The following is a 16327-nucleotide window of genomic DNA, read 5'->3' on the forward strand; positions in this document are numbered from 1 at the left end:
CACTCAGGTGGCCTTAGAACTGCACCTCTGTAAAGAGTCGATCGCTTCAGATGAGAAAAGGAAAAGAAATGCCCAAGAGGCCATTTAAATTCATGGAAAATTTTGTACATGTCGATGTTACATATATTTGTTTATAAAAATAGGTCCATTCAAAAAGCAGCCAACCCTTTTTATATTGATTATTAACTCTTAGAGATTTACACCATTTAGAGAGGCTTGAACCAGTTGAATTTAACCAGCAGGAGTTTAATTGAAAATGGTGGCCATCATTCTTAGTGCAATTAACTGATGTCCTGAAAAAAGCCAATTTGCTAGAGTGCCAGCAGGTGTTTAGATATCATGCTAGGGTTTGCAGCAGTCATCGTGGATTTGTGCAATATTAAAGCACTGTCAGCATTACAGCAACATGGCAAGTGCTAGTGGGGTACTCAAACAGCCAGTCGTATTAGCTGGTAACCGAAGTGACTATATCAACACATAATGACTATCCTGGTGACATCCATCACAGAAACGTACACTGAAATAACAGTAGTAATTCCAAATTGATTCCACTTTCCCCCTAACTGCAGTCTGTTACTGAGTGCCAGAAATCTAACTGTGGAGTCAAGTTCTGTAATACTCTCCAGGTCATCATGCAAGGCTGGGGAACTGCCCCATTCGAGAGGAAGGAGGGTTGTAGGCAATGTTTATTTAAAGCTGCACAACTACACAGCTGGCTTGCCGGTTTTTCCAATGGGAAACACTGAGCATGTGTGGTATTTTGAATGGGCCTCGCAACCCCTAAAAGGGGCCCCGCACCCAAAAAACAATTAACGGGAACATTGGTTGTAGGCAATGTTCCCTGTAAGCTGCACTTTGTTCTGCACAGCCTGTTTCTTTTAATGCGGGGTCCCTTTAAATTTCTGCCCATGCGCGGTATGCGCAGTACGATTTGCACAGGTTGGGTGATTGGGCAGAAACATGGCAAATGCACTATAATGTGGATAAATGTGAGGTTATCCACTTTGGTGGCAAAAACAGGAAGGCAGACTATTATTTGAATGGCAATAGATTGGGAGAAGGGGAAGTGCAAAGAGACCTGGGTGTTCTTGTGCACCAGTCGCTGAAGGTAAGCATGCAGGTGCAGCAGGCGGTTAAGAAGGCAAATGGTATGTTGGCCTTCATAGCAAGAGGGTTCGAGTACAGGAACAAGGATGTCTTGCTGCAGTTGTACAGGGCCTTGGTGAGACCGCACCTTGAGTATTGTGTGCAGTTTTGGTCGCCTTATCTGAGGAAGGACGTTCTTGCCATGGAGGGAGTGCAGCGAAGATTCACCAGGCTGATACCTGGGATGGCAGGAATGACGTATGAGGAGAGATTGTGTCGACTGGGCTTATACTCACTGGAGTTTAGAAGATTGAGAGGGGATCTCATCGAAACCTATAAAATTCTGTCAGGCCTGGACAGACTAGATGCAGGAAGGATGTTTCCGATGGTCAGGGAGTCCAGAACCAGTGGTCATAGTCTAAGGATAAGGGGTAAGCCATTTAGGACTGAAATGAGGAGGAATTTCTTCACCCAGAGAGTGGTGAACCTGTGGAATTCTCTGCCACAGAGGGCGGTGGAGGCCAGTTCATTAAATATATTCAAGAAGGAGTTGGATATATTTCTTAAGGCTAAAGGGATCAAGGGATATGGGGAGAAGGGTACTGAATTTGGATGATCAGCCATGATCTCATTGAATGGCGGAGCAGGCTCGAGGGGCCGAATGGCCTACTCCTGCTCCTATCTTCTATGTTTCTATTTACAATGGAAAAGCTAGAGAGCGGCCTGCATGGATCCTTTCCCATTACTGCACGGCCGGGCAGGGCTGGAGCAGGTTACAGAGATAGGGAGGGGCAAAGTATGGAGGGATTTGAACATGAGGATGAGGATTTTAAATCTGAGGCGTTGTGGACTGGGTGCCAATGTAGGACAGCAAGGACGGGGCGATTGGTGAGTGGGGTGTGATGCAGGGTAAGATACGGGTAGTAATGCTCCCTTTAAGCTGCACAGCACTCTGGAAGACCCACGCGGTCAGCTCACCGGCTTTTAAATGGGCAAACCACGCATGCGTAGATTTTTGAATGGGCCACTCAACTTGTTAAAGGGGCTGCGCGGTCCCCCCAAAAATTGCAGGGAACATTGATGGGCAGCAGACTTTTGTATGAGCTGTACTTTACAGAGGCTGGAGAATGGCAGGCCTGCCAGAAGAGTATTGGAATAGTTGAATCTGAAGGTGACAAAGGCATGGATGAGGGATTCAGCAGCAGATTAGCGGAGGCGGGGCGGAGATCGGCAATGTAACAGAGGTGGAAGTAGGCGGTCTTTGTGGTGGAGAGGATATGGGGTCAGAAGCGCAGCTCAGGGTCAAATAAGACGGCGAGACTGCGAACCGTCTGTTCAGCCTGAGAAAATAACTGAGGAGGAGAATGGAATCAGTCACAAGGGCTGGAAGTGATGGCTTCAGTGTTCCCAATGTTTATCTGGAAGAAATTGTGGCTCATCGAAGACTGGATATTAGACAAGCCATGGACAGCTTGAGAGATAGAGCCAAGTGTTGTTAGCATACATGAGTAAGCTGACCCTTTGTCTGCTGATTATGTCACCAAGGGGCAACATGGGAAGAGAAGGGGGCCAAGGACGGATCCTTGGGGGACTCTGGAGGTAACGGTGTCATAGCAGGAAGAGAAGCCATTGCTGGAGATGCACTGGCTAGGGCAATTCCACTGAGGTGGACAATGCAACAAAGGTATATGAGGATGGTGTAGTCGAAAGTGTCAAAGGCTGCAGAGAAGTCGAGGAGGGATAATGCACAATGGTCACAGTCATGGAGGATGTCATTTGTGATTTGTTTAGTGCCGTTTCAGTACTGTGGCAGGGATGGAAACCTAATTGGAGAGATTCAAACATGGAGTTTCAGGAAAAAAAGGTGTGGATTTGGGAGGCAATAATACAATCAAGAACTTTGGAAAAGGAAGGTGCAGATATGATGGTAATTTGCAAGGACAGAAGTTTCGAGGGTGGTTTTTTGAGAGGGGTGATGATGGTGGTTTTGGAAACGAGAGGGACAGTACTTGAGGAGAGGAAACCATTTACAATAGCAGCCAGTGTAGGGGCCAAGAAAGGAAGTTGGGTGGTCAGTGGTTTAGTGGGAATGGGTCAGTAGGAGGACAAGATGAGCTCGGAGGGAGCATGGGGGGGGGGGGGGGGAGGGAGGGGAGATAGGAGACAAACTGAAGAACGACGTAGGTTCAGGTATACGGCAGAGGTAAACTAGGGGTGGGTTTGGCTTGGTGGACAAGGCGAAATGGGGGAAGCAACAGAGGCAGCTGAACAGATGGTCACAATCTTAGTGATAAAAAAAGTTGTTGGAGGCGAGTGTGGAGGGAGATGGGGAGAGGGGTTTAAGGAGTTGATTGACAGTGGAGGAAAAAAAGCCGGGGGCCATCTTTGCTCTCCAGGATGATCCTGGAGTAGTTGACAGTTTTAGCAGAGGGCAGGATGGTTCGACAGAGCTTGAAGTAATCCAATCAGATCTGGTGATGGATGGCTAAACCAGTTGCATGCCAGATATGCTCAATTCTGCACCCTTTGGACTGAGGGAGTGAAGATGGGGCCACACCAGGGGGAATCAACCAGAATGGGAGAGTAAAGGTTTTGTCCAGTACAAGGGCATCAAAGGTGGACATGAAGGCGTGATTAAGCAGATCGATGGCTGCAAAAGTATTGTGGTTTACGGAGGGGCAAATGGCTCAGCATTTGGGATTTATAACGTGCACTTGTAAGTAATGATGGCACAGACAATAACATATTTTTGACTGTTTCCAAACTCGTAGTTCTCTCCAGTTCTTAGTTGATATATTACCTGTACTCTCAACAATTCAACAAAAGTCTTTCATGGCGGTTGCTTCAGTTGTCATTTATCTCAGTTACAGGCATAATGACTGTAGAGTACACATAACAACAGATGGATAGCAGTTTTGTCATAATCATTACGGACTTCACTGAAAATAAAACATACTTATGTTATGCACTGAAAATAAAACACATTTATGATAGCTATGTGAATCATACCAGAGTCTTGGGACTGCTTTAAAATGATATTGATCTCAGTTAAATTTTTCTGCTTAAAAAAAAGTTTCCATGATTCACATTATAGCTAACTTTGAAATGCCGCTTATAATATTAAATGTCTTCATAAGGTCACCAAGATTCTATTTCAGCAACTTCAATAAAGTCATGCACATAGCAGCTTCAAGGTTTAGGATTACAATAGATGTAAAAGGTTATTAGGTTTTCTCATCTTCATTAAACCCATTCTTTAAGATTACTTACATTTATTAGGGTGTCAGCCTTGGCTCTGAGTCAGAGGGTCATGGGTTGAAGTCCCACTCCAAAGACTTAAGCGCATAATCTAGGCTGACACTTCGGTGTAGCACCGAGGGAGTGCTGTACTGTCGGATGTGGGCCCCAGCTGCCCCCACAGATCCCAAGGCATGATTTGAAGATGAGCAAGGGAGTTCTCCCAGTGTCCTGTCATTATTTATCCCTCAACATACACTACCGGAACAGTTTAATTTGGTCATTTATCTTATTGCTCTTTGAGGGACAATGTTGCGCTCAAATTGGCTGCTGATTTTCCCTACATTACATTACAACAGTGACTATGCTTCACAAATACTTCAGTGGCTGGGATGTCCTGAGGTCATGAAAGGCACTAAAATGCAAGTTCTTTCTTTCTACAGCACAACATTTGCTAGTATAAGAAATGTAAAACTGTGCAACAAGGGCATTCTTCTGAGGCTGGGCCCAAGACACGTTGTTAGAGTAAAGGAGCTTTTCTCTGCAGTAGACCTATACCTATTGATGCAGGCATTGGTTGCTTGAATTAGGAACATTATTCCATTCCTCAGCACTTAACATCCCTCACCTTTGAACACAAAAATTTACTAGAATATATTTGGTATAGTCTATATTTAATTCAAGAACAGGTTCTTGCACAATCCTTTGTTAGCTTAGCTACAAACTGAAATTCAATGATATCATCCTCAGTACCACTTCAGCAACATGTTAACTACAATAATCTGGCACGCAAGGCCATATCCAGAATCTGTCATACTCAGAACTGTGGTTCTGGGAGAATACAAAAGAGGGGTTACAGGTATTTAAAATAATATGTATAATCAATTATTAGAGATTCGGCAATACACAAGCATCTTAATATACTTAAGAGAACAATACCATATTAACCTGAACTGTTGGAAGCCCCAGACTTGATCTTATGCTGTGCATTCATACCATCCATACTCTTATCCTACTTATTAATCCAATAATGCTGACACATCAACAATCATTCACGAGGGACCTGTATTGTTTTAGGCAATGTTAATCATGCACACGATATTCAAATTTGGTTACAATGCTTTGCAAGATACCATTTTGTTCCAAATCTTATTTTAAGTTTACACAAGATCCTGCTGTTCAAAAATGAGCCATGTCAAACAATAAATCATCCACTACTGCATACTTGACAGAATTTTGGATTTCCAACCCTGAAATGACAATATTTCAAATGGGCTAATAACAGATTCTACTTTCATTTCTCAATAACATGTCCCCTAATTGCATTCATCTTGATGTATTCAGTAAGCTAGTTTCTGGTATTTTCTCCAAAATACTTACAATTCTCCTCCCCTGGTGTACTTGAAATCTGATGAGTTTGTTAAGGAAAATAGTTTGATAAAAGGACCCACTTGACTTGTGACTGCACAAGAACTAACATCCAATGTGTGCCCCCTCATTATTCAATATCAATAATAATGTAGTGGTGATAAATTAGTTTGTACCATGCATGGTTCCTGAAAATCAGTGTAAACAAGATTGAATTCTTGAGTCTTACCAGTGAGGTTATACTTTGCCCTGCGTTGATCAAGAGACATTATAACCCCACCAACTCTCCCTGAGATTTCTGAAGCTTAATATATAAACTATTTGCTTCCATGTTACAGTTGACACCGTGAAAATATTATGGCTATCTATATATATAAATCGGTCGATCTGTCATTCTGTCTATCTGTCATTCTGTCATTCTGTCTGCGTCTTGCGGGTATGCGCTCAAAAGTTACAGGGCGTACCTACGCGCGCGTTACCTCCAAAGAAAGCTTACGCTTCCGAGACGGTTTTAAGTGTATTTACGTTTCGGCCGGGCTAAAATTGCGCCCGCGGTATCCCAAAAACCTTCAACGTTCCGCTCATTAGCATCTCATTATCCGCTCATTAGCGACAGAGTGACCTCGAGCTCGACCAATCGTATGCCGGGTTGCTGGCGTGTGCTGCCGGGCCAATCGGTGCGTGTGGGGCCGGGCTTTATCGTTCTGAACCGAGGTGAGTCGCCGCCATCTTGATTCCAAACTTTTCCTTTCTTTTTCCCGCTTTCTGCGTCTTAAAAAAAAACGTTGCTTTTAAAACACATATTGTTTTTTAAAAAAATGATTTAGAAAGTAATTAACTTATCTAATCTCATTAATTTTCCTACCTTTCCCCGTTTTTCCAGGTAGGCCTAGAAGCCTCGGCGTCTCCTCCGCACCCACGCCCGAGCTAGGCACCTCCCGGCCCCACTCGAAGGCTGGAGGGCCGAGCCTCAGCCCAGCGCCGCTAGGGTGCGCGCGCAGCAGGAGCTGAGACGCGCTGTCTCTCTCTGGCTGGCCGAGGGGCGGGGCTTGCTCAGCGTCCAGCGTTACCCTGGCAACCGGGTCCGCCGGACGTCTCGCACAGCCGCAATCGCCGATCTTCACCTCGGGGGGGGGGGGGGGGGCGCGACCCTCGGGGGGGGGGGGGGGGGGGGGGCCGGGCCTCGACCCTCGGGCGGGGGGGGGTGGGGGGCCGGCGCGCGCAGCAGGAGCAGCTGAGACGCGGCATCTCTCTCTCTGGCTTGGTCAGCGTCACGGTTACCCTGGCAACCGGGCCCACCGGCCGAGAGAGACGCCGCGTCTCAGCTCCTGCTGCGCGCGCAATCGGCGGTCTTCACCTCGGGGGGGGGGGGGCGACCCCCGCCCTCCCTCCCCCCCTCCCTTCCCCCCCCCGCCCTCCCTTCCCCCCCCTCCCTTCCCTCCCCCCCGCCCTCCCTTCCCCTCCCTTCCTCCCCCTCCCCCTCCCCCCCCGCCCTCCCTTCCCCTCCCCCTCCCCCCTTCCTTCCCCCTCCCCCTCTTCCCCCCAGTCGCTCTCTCTCTTCCCCCCAGTCGCTCTCTCTTCCCCCCAGTCGCTCTCTCTCTCTCTTCCAACAACAACATTCCCTCGAAAAAGCCTCGGCACCGCCGGGCACTTCAGCTAGTCTATACATATAAATCGGTAAATCGGTACTTCTGTCTGTCATCACGTGTGCGTCTGGCGGGCTATGCGCTCGAAAGTTACAGGGCCTACGCGCGCGTTACCTCCAAAGAAAGCTTACGCTTCCGAGACGGTTTTAAGCGTATTTACGTTTCGGCCGGGCTAAAATCGCACCCGCAGTATCCCAAAAACCTTCAACGTTCCGCTCATTAGCATCTCATTATCCGCTCATTAGCGACAGAGTGACCTCGAGGTCGACCAATCGTACGGCGGCTTGCTGCCGCGTGCGGCCGGGCCCTCCTACGGTCGAGTGACGGGACGATTGACCAATCCTACGCTTTGGTGACCTGACGGTCGACCAATCGGTGCGTGTGTGGGCGGGCCTTATCGTTCTGAACCGAGGTGAGTCGCCGCCATCTTGCTTCCGTTCTTTTTCCTGCTTTCTGCGTCTTTCTTTTCAAATATACATTCCCAGCAAAATAAAATTGAATTTATTAAATTGTTTTAAAAAAAACTTCATTCATTTGTAAATATTTTTTCTAACCTCAACATTCTTTTTGCTACCTTTCCCCGTTTTTTTGTTAGGCCCTGAAAGCCTGGGCCTTTCTTGCCCAGCCAGGCCCGAGCTAGGGCTTCTGCTAAGCTCCTCACCCCCCCACGCGTCACGTTACCCGGGGCAACGGCGTCAGCCACGAGGGTCAGGGTGCGCGCGCAACAGGAGCAGGTGAGACGCGGCGTCTCTGTTCCGCGCTCGGCTCGGGTGGGGGGGGGGGGCGGGGCTCAGCCGCCGGCCGTCTCTCAGAACCGCAATCGGGCTCGGCCGGGGGGGGGGGGGGGGGGGGCGGGGCGGGGCGGGGCTCGGCCGCCGGCCGTCTCTCAGAGCCGCAATTGGGCTCGGCCGGGGGGGGGGGCGGGGCTCGGAGAGCGGGGATCTCGGCCTGGGCCCCCCCCGCCCCCCCTCTCCCCCCCCGCCCCCTCCCCTTTCGCCCCACCCCTTCCCCCCGCCCTCCCTTCCCCACCCGCTCTCTCTCTTCCCCCCAGTCGCTCTCTCTCTTCCCCCCAGTCGCTCTCTCTCTACCCCCCAGTCGCTCTCTCTCTTCCCCCCCAATCGCGCTCTCTCTCTCTCCCCCCCCCCCCCCCCCCCACCCAGTCGCGCTCTCGCTCTCTCTTCCAACAACAACATGCCCTCGAAAAAGCCTCGGCACCGCTGGGCACTTCAGCGAGTATATATATATAAATCGGTCGATCTGTCTGTCTGTCAACGCGTGTGCATCTGGCGGGCTATGCGCTCGAAAGTTACAGGGCGTACCTACGCGCGCGTTACCTCCAAAGAAAGCTTACGCTTCCGAGACGGTGTTAAGCGTATTTACGTTTCGGCCGGGCTAAAATCGCGCCCGCGGTATCCCAAAAACCTTCAACATTCCGCTCATTAGCATCTCATTATCCGCTCATTAACGACAGAATGACCTCGAGGTCGACCAATCGTACGGCGGCTTGCTGCCGCGTGCGGCCGGGCCAATCGGTGCGTGTGTGGGCGGGCCTTATCGTTCTGAACCGAGGTGAGTCGCCGCCATCTTGATTCCAAACTTTTCCTTTCTTTTTCCCGCTTTCAGCGTCTTTCTTTTCAAATATACATTTCCAGCAAAATAAAATTCAATTTATTAAATTCTTTTAAAATAAATCACTCATTTGTAAATATTTTATCTAACCTGAACATTCTTTTTCCTACCTTTGCCCGTTTTTTTCTTAGGCCTGAAAGCCTGGGCCTTTCTTGCCCAGCCAGGCTCAAGCTAGGTAACTGGGCTGCTGCTAAGCTCCTCACCCGCCCACCACCCCACCGTGTCACGTTACCCGGGGCAACGGCGTCAGCGACGAGGGTCAGGGTGCGCGCGCAGCAGGAGCAGGTGAGACTCTGTTCCGCGCTCGGTTCGGGCGGGGGGGGGCGGGGCTCTCGAGAGTGCGGATCGGGTTACCCCGGCAACGGGAGTACGGGCCGGCTGGGGCTTGGAGAGCGAGGCTCTCGGGAGTGCGGGACGGGCTTGAAGAGCGGGGCTCTCGGGAGTGCGGTGCGGGGCGGCTGCGGCTTCGAGAGCCGGGCTCTCGGGAGTGCGGGGCGGGGCGGCGCGGCGCGGCAGGGTTACCCCGGCAACCGGGCGTGGCCGTGGCCGTCTCTCAGCCTCAAGCCCTCCTTTCCTCCCCCCCACCCTCCCCCCCGCCCTCCCTTCCCCCCCGCCCTCCCCACACTCCCCCCCGCCCTCCCTTCGCCCCCCTCCCTCCCCACACTCCCCCCCCCGCCCTCCCTTCGCCCCCCCGCCCGCCCCCCCCTCCTCTTCCCCCCCTCCCTCCCCCCTCCCTTCCCCCCCCGCCCTTTCCCCCCCTCTTTCCCCCCGCCCTCTCTTTCCCCCCGCCCTCTCTTCCACCCCGCCCTCTCTCCCCGCCCCCGCCCTCTCTTCCCCCCCGCCCCCCGCCCTCTCTTCCCCCCGCCCCCGCCCTCTCTTCCCCCGCCCCGCCCTCTCTTCCCCCCCCGCCCTCTCTCTCTCTCTTCCCCCCCAGTCGCGCTCTCTCTCTCTCTCTCTCTCCCCCCCCACCCCCCAAGTCGCTCTCTCTCTCTCTCTTCCAACAACAACATGCCCTCGAAAAAGCCTCGGCACCGCCGGGCACTTCAGCTAGTTATTTAATAAATGACATTGCCATAATTTATTGGATAGATGAAAAAATATATAATACTGCAAATTATTTTGCCACAAGGCTATTCCAAAGTAATGTTTTTGGCAAAAAGACATGTAACTTCTAGGAAGTATTTCTAAATTCCTCTTTCTTCTCATGCTACGGTAATTTTACAAGTGCCAGCAGCTCTCCAAAATGGCCAATCTTCCTGTGCGAGGGCAGACAGCATGAAACAACAGCGTTGCAGTTATATTTAGCCTTTAATGTCAAAAAACACCCCAAAGCGCTTCACAGAGGTGTAACGGGACAAAAATGAACTCCCGAGCCAAGGAAGAAAATATTAAAAAGGGAAAGGCAACAAGTTATTTGACCATGGGTGTCAGCTGTGGCTCAGTTGGTAGTACTCTCGCCTCGGAGTCAGAAGGTTGTGGGTTCAAGTCCCACTTCAGAGACTTCAGTGCAGAAATCTAGGCTGACACTCCAGTGTAGTACTGAGGGAGTGCTGCACTGTCGAAGGTGCACAAATTAGCTGCTGCGTTTCCTACATTACAACAGTGACAACACTTCAAAAAGTACTTCAATGGCTGTAAAGCGCTTTGGGACATCCGGTGGTCGTGAAAGGTGCTATATAAATGCAAGTCTTTCTTTCTTTACCTAACTCCAAGATCTGATGCTAACTGTCATACTTCCTTCGCCATCCTGGCTGCGATTGGCTAAGTCAGTAGAACCTGGGAACTTCCTGGTCTGTACTGATCAATACTGCACCATGAGTATCCACTAAACCATCATAACAGGTGCATTTATAGAATGTTTTTTACATTCAGATGTCTAATTTTACACAATAAATTAAGAAAATACTGGAAAATAACACACATACACGTGCCCTCTCAGAAATTCACGCACATCACTGGAATAAAGGTACAAAGGAAAAACAGTCAAACCCATCTTTGACTAGGGTAAAACGAGAAACAACTATTTTTAATTATTCCCAACACGGAGATATTTCTGCTCCCAGGCTCACCCTATTTTGTCAAGTTAGGCTACTCTGCATGGGAGAAGACAGCAGTAAGTCAGCTACGGCTAATAATAAGCTAAAGGTAGAAGTCCTTTTTCTGACAGATTATTTTATCTACTTTTTGTCTTATTGGACATGTAAAATGTGGGTGTATTAAGAAATGACCTCACAATACATGGTGGAGCATTAACCCTGGAATATTTCTGTATAAAACACTGCAAACAGCTGGAGTTCATGTAATTGGGCACAGAAATCCAATTTTGATGGGTTTCAGTTTAATATTGCAAAGCACAGTTAAAACCACAACTGTAAAATTAATCAAGTCTCTTCTGGTAAGCTTCTATAAAATATTTAAGGAATTATTATATATGCATAATTACAGCCTACAGAATGTTTTTAATTAACTTCCCGATTCTTAACTTATTTGTCTCCCTGCAGGTGGGCAAAAGTACACAATTGCAGCTTCTCCCATTGGTTTACTTCCAATTTAAGGCCATTCAGCCCACAGGGGCAAGCAACGTTCACTGGTTTTGAAGTTTAATTTTATTCCATGTTTTTTAAAAAACTTTTCTCCACATCCTCTTGAATCACCGTGTGATCAATGGGCATTTTTAATATAACAAGATAGATTGATAGGTATAATTTAAAAGTGCTAAAATTAATCATTTAAATTATGTTTTTATATTTCCTATGTTTAAAAAGTGAATCTAAAAACACTGCGTATTAGATAATTTACAGTACTCTCTGCTTTCAGTTTATCTGTTATCGGCACAATGAATGAGCAAATAAACTTTTCACTCCACATATATACATAGAAACATAGAAGATAGGAGCAGGAGTAGGCCAGTCGGCCCCTCAAGCCTGCTCCGCCGTTTAATGCGATCATGGCTGATCATCCAAATTCAGTACCCTGTCCCTGCCTTCTCCCCATACCCCTTGATCCCTTTAGACTTAAGAAATATATCCAACTCCTTCTTGAATATATTTAATGTATTGGCCTCTACTGCCTTCTGTGGTAGAGAATTCCACAGGTTCACCACTCTGGGTGAAGAAATTCCTCCTCATTTCTGTCCTAAATGGCCTACCCCTTATCCTTAGACTGTGACCCCTGGTTCTGGACTCCCCGACCATCGGGAACATCCTTCCTGCATCTAGTCTGTCCAGTCCTGTCAGAATTTTATAAGTTTCAATGAGATCCCCTCTCATTTTTCTAAACTCCAGCGAGTACAAGCCCAATCGACCCAATCTCTCCTCATACGTCATTCCTGCCATCCCAGGTATCAGCCTGGTGAATCTTCGCTGAACTCCTTCCATGGCAAGAACATCCTTCCTCAGATAAGGCGACCAAAACTGCACACAATACTCAAGATGTGGTCTCACCAAGGCCCTGTATAACTGCAGCAAGACATCCTTGTTCCTGTACTCAAACCCTCTCGCTACGAAGGCCAACATGCCATTTGTCTTCTTAACCACCTGCTGCACCTGCATGCTTACCTTCAGCGACTGGTGCACAAGGACACCCAGGTCTCGTTGCACTTCCTCTTCTCCCAATCTATTGCCATTCAGATAATAATCTGCCTTCCTGTTTTTGCCACCAAAGTGGATAACCTCGCATTTATCCACGTTATATTGCATCTGCCATGCTTTTGCCCAATCACCCAACCTGTCCAAATCATCCTGGAGTTTCTCGGCATCCTCCTCACAGCACACACGCCCACCCAGCTTTGTGTCGTCTGCAAATTTGGAGATATTACATCTAGTTCCCTCGTCTAGATCATTAATATATATTGTGAATAGCTGGGGTCCAAGGACTGATCCCTGCAGTACCCCACTAGTCACTGCCTGCCACTCGGAAAAAGACCCGTTTATTCCAACTCTTTGCTTTCTGTCTGCCAACCAGTTCTCTATCCAAGTCAGTACCTTGCCCCCAATCCCATGTGCCTTAACTTTACATGCTAATCTCTTATGCGGGACCTTATCGAAAGCCTTCTGAAAGTCCAAAGACACCACATCCACTGGTTCTCCCTTATCTATTTCACCAGTTACATCCTCAAAAAATTCCAGTAGATTAGTCAAGCATGATTTACCTTTTGAAAATCCATGTTGACTTTGTCCGATCCTGTCACTGTTTTCCAAGTGCTCTGCTATTACATCTTTTATAATGGACTCTAGCATTTTCCCCACTACCGATGTCAGGCTTACCGGTCTGTAATTCCCCGTTTTCTCTCTACCACCTTGGGTGGTAGAGAGAAAATGTACATGATTCCCTTCCTATTCAGTCCTGTGATTCATGCTCTTTCACTTCTTCATCATCTTATAAAACACAATAGCCAAGTGAAGCTTAGACTAGAAAAGAAAGATAATTGTTTAGATAATTTTGACTATACTTTTGTGTGTGGAATAGTGTTAAAAAAAATTCAGCCGAGAACATGTCACTTAATATCCATTAGGTCTTGTAAGTTCTATAACATCAAAAAGTAATTAATTATTGCTGACAATTTTACAGCCAACTTTTCTCCCCACCCTTAGTCAGTATTAAAAATGTTACTAAAGTGATGTGCAAGAATGATCCAGTTTGATCTGCCCAATGATCTTCCCTTCCCCAAATATTCCTCACTTTGCTCCCCTGCGACCTGGTTATGATCCCCCCACTCTAGAGATACTGCCTGTCATTGTGTACCCAGATTTATAATAAAAATGTAATAAAATAAAACACTCCCTCTCTTCATTGTATTCTAATGTTCATTTGTGAATAAGTGAATTTTCGTGAACTGAGTAAAGAAGGGTGAAACATGATGAAGTTGGAGGAAATTAATAAGTGTACATTCTTGAGGGAAGTGATTTAGTAATTACATGTAGGAAGTCACTGGAGAGAACCAACATCTTAACAATGCTAATTAGCAGACTTGTGTATGATTACTGAACATTCACCAAAAATATCCAAAGTGAAGCTGTTATAAACATGGAAAAATAAGGTACTGAGATACATCTAGAGATTTGATTATAAGTTGGAAGTTATTCTTGTCTTGCATATAACAATGATGGTGCCACCTAGAAATATTTTGTGCAATCTTTCAGCTCTGCAGAACCTTCCCTAGGGGGATTAAATATGTTGGGTAAACTTATTGGTAAGTTGGTATACCAACACACTTATTATGCAGGACTTTGAGGTACAGTTGTGTTTAAAAATACACACTTTGGGACACAGTCACCTACAGAATATTCTCCATAACCTATCTTGACAAACAAAACAACCTGGAAATTCTTCATCAAGGGGTGCACATTCTCTTCCCATGTGTAAATGGCATAAAAAAACTGAACTCTTGGGAACCCAACCAAACCATCCCACAAATGATTAGTAAATTCAGCTTACCAACAGGGTACAAAAACAATCACAAGTTTATAGCCATGCCAGTATCAAAGCCCTCAGCTATGGGGATAATTCCTTTAAAATGTCCTGGAAACAAAAAGGGGGATATATTATTTCAAATGGGTTTCAATAAACATTTCCCTTTGCTACAATACATTAAGGAAAAATGAAATCTCCATCCGCACAGGCGATAAGAGTACAGAGGAAGGAAAGAATGATTTGATAAAAGAAATGAGTAAAGCAACATGAGCTCTACATTTCACTGATATCAAAAATCAACATAACTTTGCATTACCTGTAGGGCAATGGCAAGTACATTTCTGCATGTTTAACATTAATCATTAAGTCAGGAAACACAGCTTGGGAAACTAGCCAGCAGAAAATGGGGTGCAGAAGTTACCAAAACTCGATTCAACAAAAATCAGTGATTATGTCCTGGTTTAATCATTTTCCCCTTTTGAGCAACCCAAGGCCCAATAAAAAATTTGTTGGAAAAAAGAAAATCACACTCCCTTTCCCCAAGAGCCACAGTTCTGGTCGAATATTTGCTTTGTCTCCCTGCTACACATCATCACTGAATGTTTCGTAGTAACTCCCTTTGCCAACTTAATCCTCTGACTCTGGAGCTCATCAGCACTTCAATCTGTATGCCTTTATCTACGGGGGAGCCAACGACAGTTAGCTGGAGCACTTCATATATCCACACATTTTAAGACTGTTCCTACTGATTCAGAATAGTACAGCACACAAAGCCTGGTTAAAGTGAGAAACTTTTTATTTTTAAATCTGCTGAGCCTGCAGCGTAGAGAAAAATAGAAAATAAGGCAGCACAGAAGACAGAATGTGCTGTATTCATTGAAGGAGTTCACAGATCTGATTTTGTCTACAATTTGCTACTAAATCACATAGGTTTGCAGTAAGCTCCAACGAGCATTGTGTGTTCTATTTACATCAGCATTCTGTTAACTGGAGGCGAGTTAAATTTACATTGCAACTCTATAATTACACGGTTCTGTTTATTTTAGTGCATTTAATTGTGTCAATGTTCGTCGATTTCATTGTACTGCACTTGTGCACTAACAGTGACAATAAAAGTTGATTTGATTTTGATTGATTTGATTATATTTGAGGGCGGAGAAAATGGTAATGGATTTTTTAAAAATAAAACATACTGGCACTCATCTACACGGACATGTTATAAACACCACGAACATCAAAATCTTTCCGTCACATCGGTTTTTGACGTGATTAGTCAAACTTGCGTTTGCAGAATTATTTTTTGGAGGAGGGGGCATTTAAACCGAACAGAAGAAACCCAACATCTTCCGTGCGAACACCGCCCCAAAAACAAGAACAGCAGCTGCCTAATAGCTACTAAAGACATGGCTGTGTTGACCCAACAACCGGTTGAAAGTCTCCATGTGATTTGACTGTGCACCGGACCCGGCATCACGGCTCCCACCGTGAAGATGACGCCATCGAACGAGCTTCAGAAGAACTTCACAACAACCTCTGCAAAGCGCACTTTAAGCAGACAACCACAGGTTCCTGTTCAGGATGCTGGTGACCTTTCCCTTACCGCCTCATTGGCAGTTCTGTGTCAGGGTGTTAATAAACACAGCTGAACTTCCCCTCGGCTGCGCACAGCCATTGTCTGGGACTCTAATCCCAGCTCGATCTATCTATCAATCAATCAATCAGGATTCGCTATTAAAAACTCACGCATGTCCGCAGCTTGCTATGGACACCGGCTTGTGGTACACTTCCAGACAGATCGGGCAGCTGTACGAATCCGCCAAGTTCTCCCCCGCTGCCGGCGCCTGTTTGGTCTGATTGCCAGAGACCAAACTCCGAAACATCGCCATGATCTGCCCTCCACAACCTAAACAATCGTCATCAAGCCGCGACGCTCCCGGAGCTGCGCGCGT

The 16327-nt window shown here is 46.9% G+C and overlaps 1 protein-coding gene across 2 annotated transcripts in view; it reads right to left on the bottom strand.

Moving 5' to 3' along the window:
* Window positions 1-16307, bottom strand: part of rnf166 (ring finger protein 166) — a 57782-nt gene extending 41475 nt beyond the window's left edge. Inside the window, exon 1 of one of the 2 annotated variants that reach the window (XM_085991688.1) lies at window positions 16122-16307. In XM_085991688.1, coding sequence (XP_085847814.1) covers window positions 16122-16264 — 143 coding nt within the window. In that variant the 5' untranslated portion in view covers window positions 16265-16307. The remainder of the gene's footprint in view (window positions 1-16121) is intronic. The other variant, XM_085991687.1, reaches the window with a different exon arrangement.
* Window positions 16308-16327: the final 20 nt, after the last annotated feature.

The sequence above is a fragment of the Somniosus microcephalus genome, chromosome 6 (genome assembly GCF_052327205.1).
Source record: "Somniosus microcephalus isolate GS21.2 chromosome 6, FLI_Smic_1.0, whole genome shotgun sequence".
In the NCBI taxonomy this organism is placed as follows: Eukaryota; Metazoa; Chordata; class Chondrichthyes; order Squaliformes; family Somniosidae; genus Somniosus; species Somniosus microcephalus.